Source organism: Dunckerocampus dactyliophorus, chromosome 1, assembly GCF_027744805.1.
Source record: "Dunckerocampus dactyliophorus isolate RoL2022-P2 chromosome 1, RoL_Ddac_1.1, whole genome shotgun sequence".
In the NCBI taxonomy this organism is placed as follows: Eukaryota; Metazoa; Chordata; class Actinopteri; order Syngnathiformes; family Syngnathidae; genus Dunckerocampus; species Dunckerocampus dactyliophorus.
In genome coordinates this window covers 11,786,358-11,795,906 of record NC_072819.1, presented here as the reverse complement: position 1 = coordinate 11,795,906, position 9,549 = coordinate 11,786,358, and the positions used below count along the sequence as shown (strand labels likewise).

At 39.1% G+C, this 9,549-nt stretch overlaps 1 protein-coding gene across 3 annotated transcripts; it reads right to left on the bottom strand.

Annotated features, from left to right (window-relative positions):
* Positions 1-207: 207 nt before the first annotated feature.
* On the bottom strand, positions 208-8,558 carry LOC129194623 (uncharacterized). Of its 3 annotated transcripts, XR_008573772.1 has the most exons (10): positions 8,483-8,558; positions 6,183-6,590; positions 5,326-5,441; positions 5,117-5,230; positions 4,773-4,874; positions 3,512-3,546; positions 3,386-3,432; positions 1,557-1,621; positions 932-1,026; positions 208-789 (listed from the first exon to the last, which is right to left on the bottom strand). XR_008573772.1 is itself a non-coding variant. In XM_054799824.1 (9 exons), the coding sequence occupies exons 3-9, from the start codon at positions 5,431-5,433 to the stop codon at positions 302-304; spliced, it is 972 nt and encodes a 323-aa protein (XP_054655799.1). In that variant the 5' UTR covers positions 5,434-5,441; positions 6,183-6,590; positions 8,483-8,558; the 3' UTR covers positions 208-301. The 3 variants fall into 3 exon arrangements, 2 of the variants coding, with proteins under 2 accessions (XP_054655799.1, XP_054655810.1); XM_054799824.1 differs by lacking the exon at positions 3,512-3,546 and having other exon boundaries at positions 5,373-5,441; XM_054799835.1 differs by lacking the exon at positions 3,512-3,546 and having other exon boundaries at positions 5,373-5,441; positions 6,497-6,590.
* Between the last annotated feature and the right edge of the window lie 991 nt (positions 8,559-9,549).

Genomic DNA, 9,549 nt, shown 5'->3' with positions numbered 1-9,549 from the left:
CCAGCAGCACCAAACCACATTCACTATGCAAGGGGTACAAATCTACACCACATGCATGACATTTGAGCCTATAGCACCTTCTGCTGGCTCGCAGTGACTGAATTTAACAGTTATTGCTAAAAAAGGCGTTTTAAGCCGAGTAGAGAGCATTAATAAACATTGCCCACAACTGCGCAACAACCACAGATGAAGGAAACCACCTGCTCAGGCCGAAAGAGTTACTTTTTCTCATTTTGCCTGTAATTTACCAACAATGCATCCCAGCAGCACCAAACCACATTCACCATGCAGGGCGGAGAAGTTACACCACATGCATGACATTTGAGCCTATAGCACCTTCTTCTGGCTTGCAGTGACTGAATTTAACAATTATTGCTAAAAAACACGTTTCAGACCGAATAGAGTGCATTCTTGAACATTGCCTATAACTGCCCAACAATGAACCACAGATGCACCAAACCACGTAAAGGTTTTTCTCATTTTGCCTGTAACTGCCCAGCAATGCATCCCACCCAGCAAAAATTGGTTGAAAAGACGTTGAAAAGACATCATGTCCAGGCGTTGAAAATACGTTTAGATTTGGTTGAAAAGTGAAAGCCGTCATTTTCAGGTCGTTGAAAAGACGTCTCCATGAAGCCACCCTGAATTCATGATTAAAAATAATCACAAATTCATAATCACAAAGATAGCCTCCACCACCAGACCGCCCAGGAGCATGTTTGAAATGGTCTGCCATAGTACGTGAAATTTCATGGTCTGTGGCTTTGCTGTCCCACCTTTTGACAGCAGCTGCAATGACAAAGAAAATCATATCAACATTTGTTTATTCCTAATTACACAAAACAATCAAACGAACGTTGTCGCATTTCAAATTTATAGACAGAAAAATCTATTTTAAAAAACAACCACAGTTGTGAAACTCCATATGTACCTGTCACAATGGTGTAAAGTTCTGTCGGTTGGAATGCCCTTTTGGAACCGTGGCCCTTCATATTGAATGAAGACATCCGGGAGTTTGTCATCAGCCTGAAAAATTAGCACAGGAGGTGTCTACACTTACCGGTAATCAGTTAACTTCTTGTGCTATTTAAGAGCTGGGGAGGGACGATGACAGGTGAGGTTTGGAGGACGGAGATAGTTGAAAGGGAGGTAAAGGTAGATGGAGGGACTGAAATAAGGAGAAGATAGAAATATTGAGCAAGGAGGGAAGGACAAGGAGAGCATAGAGGAAGTTGGACATGGGGGAAAGGATAGAAGGGAAAGATGTGAGGGAGGTGGGGAGGGAAATGGAGGAAGGCAAGGAAATAGAGGGAGAAGGGGATTACTGTATGTGCTGGGGGAGTATGTAGATGAAGAGAGGAGGGAAAATGAAAATAAGGAAGTGAGGGAAATAAAGGAGGAGATTGAAATGGGGATGGAAGGAGGAATAGAGGAAGGTACAGAGAAGATTTTGTCAGCAGGCATTTCTTTTATCATCCAGCTTTTTACATTCAGCTTTTATAATGAAAGGAATTATTATGATTTGAATGTGATGTTTGCATTTTGATTCTCAATACCTGTCCAAGATCTTAGTTGTGCAGTCCTTGATGTTCTTGCCGCCAATCGTACTTAACTGTACGATCTGTGTGAAAAGAGTTAATAGTTTTAGTATTTCAATGTATTTAGAACAGATATTTTACAACCCCTAAATTCTAGACATTTAAAATTTAGCACCATTCCAGCTGACACAGGGGTGGGTAACCTCTTTGGGAATAAGACCTATTGTATCTGTGTTGGGGATGGTAAACCTGTGCGGCCTCAGAAAAAGGCAGCGTGAAAATCAATATTTTAAAGTGTAATTATAGCATAAATAATCATATGCAAATGTGGCACACTCGAAAATATGGTGTCCACATAGATTTAATTTTGTGTTTATTGAGGTAAAATATGCTATATAAATGCGCAGAATTTAATATTTCTGAAATATGGAAGTGGATTTGCAGTTTGTGTTGTACAGCGTGAGGCGGAACCTTTGTCTCTCTTCAGTTGCGGCAGGACCCTTATACAGAGACACTTCCTGTATTGCGTCAGACGCAATCTCTGCAAGGGAACGCTACACGTCGTCCTCATTTTGCTGTTCTGCCTGCATTTCCATTCAGGTCGGTAAATTGTCCAAAAACAACAGAATAAGTCCATATAAGTACTTGTGTTCATGTGAGGACGTATATTGTGAAAGTATCCGCTGATTTAATTTGGTAAAATAAGTGAAAGTTAGAGAGTAAGTTTGTCGTAATACATCAAAGCCATAGCCGCTGCTCCGTGTACTTTAATTGGCGGGAGATACAACTCTTGGTTAGATCGCCATCCAGTGGAACTAAGGGGTATTGCAATTGTCATTGAAAATGGGTTAATAGCGAAAGTATTTAAGAAGATTTAAAATAATGCGTGTACAGAAATATGTTACAAGAAAAGTTACCTTGATACATAATCAGATGTTTATGTACAAGTGTGAACATTTAAGAGGAAATATGTCATAAAGTAAGCATGTCATAGAATGCATTAAAAGGTTTATTACAACAAATAAATACAATTAATGGTGATTTGTGCCAAAATATATTGTGTTGGTCACAAGGAAGTGAGATTATATGGAAATGTGAAATGTACAAGTTATGTTAAAGTGATAAGTGACTAAGGACAGAAATGCAAATGACTGGAATTACTTGAAAGGTATGTATGTATATGACTTTTGTGTTTGTTAAATAACGAGATGCAATCTGCAAGGGAACGCTACACGTCGTCCCAATTTTGCTGTTCTGCCTGCATTTCCATTCAGGTAATTTATCTGCCTTACAGGGCCCCTGCCTGGGACCCGTAACACAAACATAGTATTGATCCATATATTTATATAAATACTGTGCAAATTCATCCTATCTGGGGAGACAAGTATATGCACATTGATTACTGATATGAAAAAAGGGACCTTCGAAATTGGACTTGCTTCAGTTTCCTCATTAGACCCTTCTGTATAGGCTCATTGTAATAATAAAATAAAATCATGGCAACTTAGTTTAGAGATTTAAACCAGTAAGTAAGATTTAAACCAGTTTTTGAATGACAAAAAGAGAAAAATTTTCTGGATTTTCCAGAATGATGAGATGAGGTTAATGAGATCTACTCCGACCTCACTTGAGATTTATCGGTAAAATAAAAAATACATGGTTGCTCACCTTTGGGCTAGCACATACAGGTATACACCAGGAATAACTGTTTCATTAAATTATATTTTACCAGAAGATGTCTCGTGTCAGTGTTTTGAAGTTTCCTCTAACTTATCAACTTCCTCCATCCTCTCCATTCGTCGAACATGGTAACTTGCACTGGGCTCTGCACCCCCAATGCGCTTTACCTCCTCTGTAAGCTCCACAAGCTTCTTCAGGACACATTTCTGGAATTCTTAAATGGGATGGAGACATTTCACAAGAATATTACTTCCATTGTATGACAACAAAATGACTATATATTCATGACTTACTGGTGATGGGCATTGGAAATATAGCCATGGTGTTTCTAAAACAAACAGTTTGAACTTAATAGTATCTGGAAATACTGCACTTTACGAGATAGGAATTGATTACTTCAACCTACTGGACTACATTCAATTGTTATTAAATATTGTATTACTGTCTGAATTAGATTACTTTGAGACAAGATCTGAGTCTTGTGTTGCTACATCATCTGATTGATTAAATATCCTTATTACGTGCTTGGTGCTCCCCCCATAGCTGCTAATCCAGAATACTCCATCACTCCATTCAGTGCCACAGCGGCAAGACTCTTCCCAAAATATGCCACATAAGCCAATACTAATAAAGTGGAATATGCCAAAATAAAAAATAAGTTTCCTCAATTTGAGGAAATAATCGACTTCATTGTTGTTCAGAGGAAATGGGTGTAAACATAAATCTAGCATACTCTGTCTTTCTCTTCCCCCTCGTCGCTGAGCTCTCCCTTTGAAGTTATGATTAATCGGCGTAGAGTATTGAAAAATACAGATGTCTGACTTAGAGCAAAAGGAATATTATGTTTGATGTTCATAAAGTGTTTACATCAACTTGTCATGTCTATATTAATGTTCTCTCTCTCGCTCTCCATCCCTCACTGCTACCGAATGGTTTTTTTAAACCTGATTTCAGGCGGTGCTAAAGCTTAATCAGCACTCTCTCCTCAAGCCCGTGCCTTTTTTAAAATTGCAGTTAACTCGCTCCAAACATCAAATGCAGTTACAGAAACACATGCCCTCTGGTCAGGCTACCTGACGCCTACGGCGAAAAGGAATGGTGGGCATTTATGAAGGTGTGGTTGTCAAGCAGAGGTGGAGATATTTGAATTAGGAGCATTGTGAGCCAGCAAATTACATAGCAAGCCAACCAAATCCTTAACAGCATGTTGAATCTCATGGCGTCTGATCTAGGCAGAGAAATGAAAGAAAATTACTGGGTTGTTTGAGTTCACATTTTGTGGATTGGTAGACACACCAGATATCCAAATATGGGGGCTACAGCAAGAAAAGTGTGCTTAGCATAATATGTCCCCTCTAAAATGAGATGTGGTTATTGATGATGTGATCAAAACCTTCAAAATACATACTATTTTGTGTATATTGTTTTAAATACTGACCAATAAATTGTGCTCATATTTGTTTCTGGGTGTTATTCTAGTTCATTTAGTTGACAGGGAAATTAGCCGCCAGGAACATCCCTCGTTGTGATGAGATTAGAACTGTTCAATCTTACCATGTCTGGATGTTGAGTGTCCTAGAGTGGAAGGTGTAGCACTTTGATGGCTTGATCGGTGATAGGAAGAGTTGGGATGTTCCCTGATTGAGCGGGACTGTCCTGGAACACCAACATGGCATGCGTGGGACACGAAGACAGAAAAATGCTTTGAATGATTACGTGAACTGAGGAAAAGTTATGTGAAAACAATTTCCCTCACTTTTCCAAGGCCTGGAAATGACAATTTTCTAATTCTATGATCCAGGGTTTTCGTATGTGTAGGATTTCTATATTAGTGCACTTTGTTTCTACACCCTTCCCAAAAAATAGGTTGCCAACAATGTCTAAGTTGATTATCTTACCATATCTGGAAGATGAGCCCAATGATGATTGAGAAGAAGTGGAAGATCCTCCATCACTTCCATGACTTGATTGGTGATCAGGGGAGTTGGAACGCTCCCTTGACCTTGACAACCCTGTAAACACCAAGATGGCATATGTGGAACAGGAAGACAGGAAAATGCTTTGATTGGTTATGTACTGAACTGCGAAAAAGTAATGTTTTAAATACATTTCCAGGACTTTTCCAGGTGCGGAAACACCTTTAGTGTAAAATACCACTTTCAGCATCCTCTGTGGATGAATTTGGCAGCCGTCTAGTCCAAGTACACACGTCCATGGTGGATTCTGTAATTAAATATCAAATGCAGTGTATGAAGCTTATTCCACACCAATTCAGATGGCCTGACTTGTATTCGAGCTTTGAATTCAAGTCATATATAACTTTACTGTATATTATGCAGCGTGATTATGTGCACCAGGCCTCTTGAAATTGCGGCCCGCCATCCTTAAATATATTTAGTGTGTGTTTTGACTCACTTTAGCAAATTTGAATGAGACATAACATATGGGAAGTGGAGAGAGTCTGTAAGCAGAACTGTAAGTGATTTAAGAGTATACACTGGATTATTCCCCTAATATATCCTTGTGCTCAAGCAGATTTATTTACTTTTTTTTTTTTTTTAAGTAATCTGTAAAATCTGTCTTGTGGTAGCCCACTTGACTTAGTCTTAGGATTGGTTTCATCAATGGTAGCAGAAGCAAATTTGTTCTTCTGGATTTCAGGAGGCTTTGGATATGCATGCAAACCTGTATCCTTATCTAAATATAAAATAGTCAAAACAGAATTCATATATCACTGTTTGCAAAACTTTCGAATGAAATAATTACTTGAAAAAAAGAAAAAAACAAAAATCGGATTTGACCTAGATCCAAGCAATTTATATCTACTCACTTGTTTTTTTCTTAGCTGCTGAGATATCTTCTTTTACAGAATTTGTCCTAACATTGACACATAAATTAGCCTACTTTTTGCAAATTAAACAATATACAGTACAGTAAAAGGTATTTTAAGTTGAGAACATTTACCATCAACAAAATCATACAGTATGTCCTCTTCTTTACATGTCTCTTCCTGATTTCTTCTGGCATGATAGTGGAACACTCATGGTGATTGTCATTGTCTACAAAAGTCATGCCCAAAGTTAAGATGCACAAAATGTCAAAACAACCTCTGACTCAGAATTGTCCGTTTTCCAGCAGTATATCCATGAACTCATCTTCACTCTCATTCTCAGCTAATTTGTTGACTATGGTATTGACCTTTCTCCATTTTTGAAGATAATTGGAGGCCATCTTTTGACGATGATGCTGGTCTTTTCATGTATTCAAAGAAAACCCACCTTAGTGTTTTTTTTTTCTTCTGCTCCAGGCTCTGATCAACCTCACCGTCTCACAGTCCCACTCACCACCTGCTTCTCTCGAGGAGTCAAAATCCTATGACAGGAGACCACGGAGTCAGACAGGAGTCACGGGAGTTTTGTGCAGTAATGATTAAATACAGTGACAGACACTATAAATAGCAAAATATACCAAATCAATGTACCATGGTTTAATTTAAAGCATAGAGATGACAGTAGTGATAATTGTAATAATGGCAAAATTATACTTTCAAGTGGCAGTAGTGCTAGGGATTATTAATCCCTAGCATCCCATTCATTTTTTTTTTTTTTTTTTTAAATAGGGTTGTGCGAAATAGACCTTAGCATGTATCAAGATATTTTTGGGATGTATCACAATATGACAATATAATTAAATTCAGTGGAGTCTTGTACAAAAAGCTACAAACCTTAACCCATTTGTCTCAAACTGTAAAGCACATTTATTTATTGGTCAAACTGGCTAACTTTTCTAATGGGATGTCTGCACACATTGCTACTGAAACTTCAACAATAAAAATATATTCATCCAGCCCGAGTCGCGCACACACACACACACTAGCTAAGCTAAGCCCCACTAGCTTCCATTCACCCGCTGTAAGAGGAGATTCTTTTGCCAGTGTTTAGCGCCATTTCAACATGTTTAGTTCATCAACTCGGCTATTCTCCATTTTAAATTCTCACTTAAAAGTCATTTCCTTGTCATTGGAAGACTTTATACCAGTACACTGGTATATCAAAATTATCGCCAATCCTACTTTTTTATAACCCGACATTCATCTTATAAAATCTAACTTAGGTGTCTCATACTCAGTTTACCTGGGGCCCGCTGGAGGTAGGGTCTGGGTGGGGCTGGGCTGCATTAAGTATTGGGAGAAGGGCTGGGAATCTCAGGGTACCCCACAATACGGTACGATATGCGATGCAGGGCACATAACGATAATATCTCAATACAGTGATATGGCAAACCCCCAAAAATTTTAAAAATAACTTCATGGTTGGTATTTCACTGCATTCAGATGGGATAGGCTCCATCTTACCCATAACCCTAATGAGGACAAGCGTTATAAAACATGGTCAAACAATTTTTGCAGCATATTTTATCCAGAACACAAGCAGCAATAGTGCAAAAGGAATGTCACTGTTTTAGTGCAAAGTGCATAAGTGTAAAAAGGATTTTAGTTTAGGTGTCTGAAAAACAAAGCTTTTTAAAACTCATTCAGAAAACACATCTCATGTCTCTGAAGTAGGTCAACTTTATAAAGTAGAAGCAAATTAAAAAGAAATATGTTCATAGCATTTACACTACTCTTCCATGTCTACTCACGGGCTGCAAAATATGACACGGCAGGACAGAAATAGCCCGCAAGTTTGACACCATTGATCTAACTGCACCCAAGCCTTTTTTCATAGATTCTGCGGAAAATGGTCGCCAGCTGCATCTCGGAAGCTCTACAAGTGGAAATTCAGCCTGTGTGTGGTCAGAAACATTTTATTTGACACTTAACATCATTCAAATCCGACAATTCTATCAAATTTGATGTCGAAAATGTTTGTTGGAAAGTGGCGGGCACCTGGGAAAATGGCGGCCATCTTAAAAGGGCACCTGGGAAAATGGCGGCCATCTTAAAATGTTCCGTGGCTAACGGGCTTTTTTTCGAAAATTGTCCAGTATTCATGTCAATTTCGGTGCTTGCATCACTATTTGAAAAATTATCTCACTTATCTACTACACTATGGGTCGCATGTAGGCAGAAATATGGATACTGGTCGCATTTCGCTGCCGTGTGAACTACTGCGTTAAAATATTGTGCTTGCAGGTAAACGATAGCAACGATAACTTCAAACAGTCATTCTCGATTAGCATCCATTAGCGCACTAATGTTAGCAGGACCAAAATTCAGTCAAGCACACGTTTTGTACTACAAATTGTAAGAACGTGATACTTACAAGGTGCCTGTATCCGTCGCTCTCGTTCTTCAATAAATCCAATATGTCTCCCGCTTCTTTTGACGCTTCTTCAGACGCCAAATTGGATTTGAGTGACGCATGCGCAGCAGAGAACGTAAGACGCTGTCGATCGTCATCACGTGGGTTTTACATCGTTTGATTCGCTGATGTTCTCTGACCTCAAAATGATGACCTCGGTTTGATTCTATTGGTCCTGAAGGTTCCAGATGTCAATCACCGGAATCGGCCATTCTGAGCCTGAGTGAGCAACTGTTGAACAGCTGGCTGTTATGACGCAGCATGGCGCCGGGCGCACAGGCAGTTCGTCGCAATTTTTAACATTAAAAGCAGTTTATTTTGAGAGCCCCGGTGAAGTTTAATTGAAATTAAATTTGTTTTATAAATTTGGACCGAAAAAATATCTCAATTGACGCTCCAATTAAATGTGCCATGGAACGCCTTTACGCTGTAGTTTTGCTCTGCTTTATTTTAGCAACATAAAACCTTGCACATGTATTGTTAGAAGGTTATTACACGACTTTCTTGAGTGTTTAGGCTTGATCAGCCTATTTTCCAGGAGAATAGATAAAAGGGATTTTTTTTCAAATATTTTATAGATCAAGATTGATCACATGAGTTTATATTTACAAAGTTACCTATTTAATTTGTGCATGTCTCTGCCTCTGAATATTCTCATTCATCCAGGTCATTGTATTCTCAGTGCATTCAATCGCATTCAACTGATGTGTCCCACCTAGTCTTTGAGCATGAACTGGACTAGAGCTGTCCTATCTAGTCTGACTGGTGTGTGTCCCACCTAGTCTTTGAGCATGAACCCATGAAGCCTGCTCGGATGAAGGGCAAAACGTCCTCTAAGACAACAAAAAATAGGTTTGGGGACAAGAGGTAAAATAAGTAAATATATAAATCATTTGCATGTGAGTGTGAATGGTTGTTTGTCTATATGTGCCCTGCGATTGGTTGGCTGGCGACCAGCCCAGGCGTACCCTGCCTCTCGCCCGAAGTCAGCTGGGATAGGCTCCAGCATAGCAGCAACCCGAAGAAGC

Bases quoted from the DNA above. Each gene is read 5' to 3' on its own strand.
- LOC129194623 (XM_054799824.1), bottom strand. From the start codon at position 5,433: ATGGACGTGTGTACTTGGACTAGACGGCTGCCAAATTCATCCACAGAG. The intron at 3,433-4,772 runs GTAAGATTGAAC...ATCCCATTTAAG, and splicing joins ACACTCAACATCCAGACATG to AATTCCAGAAATGTGTCCTG. The intron at 1,027-1,556 runs GTATTGAGAATC...CTAATTTTTCAG, and splicing joins ACAACTAAGATCTTGGACAG to GCTGATGACAAACTCCCGGA.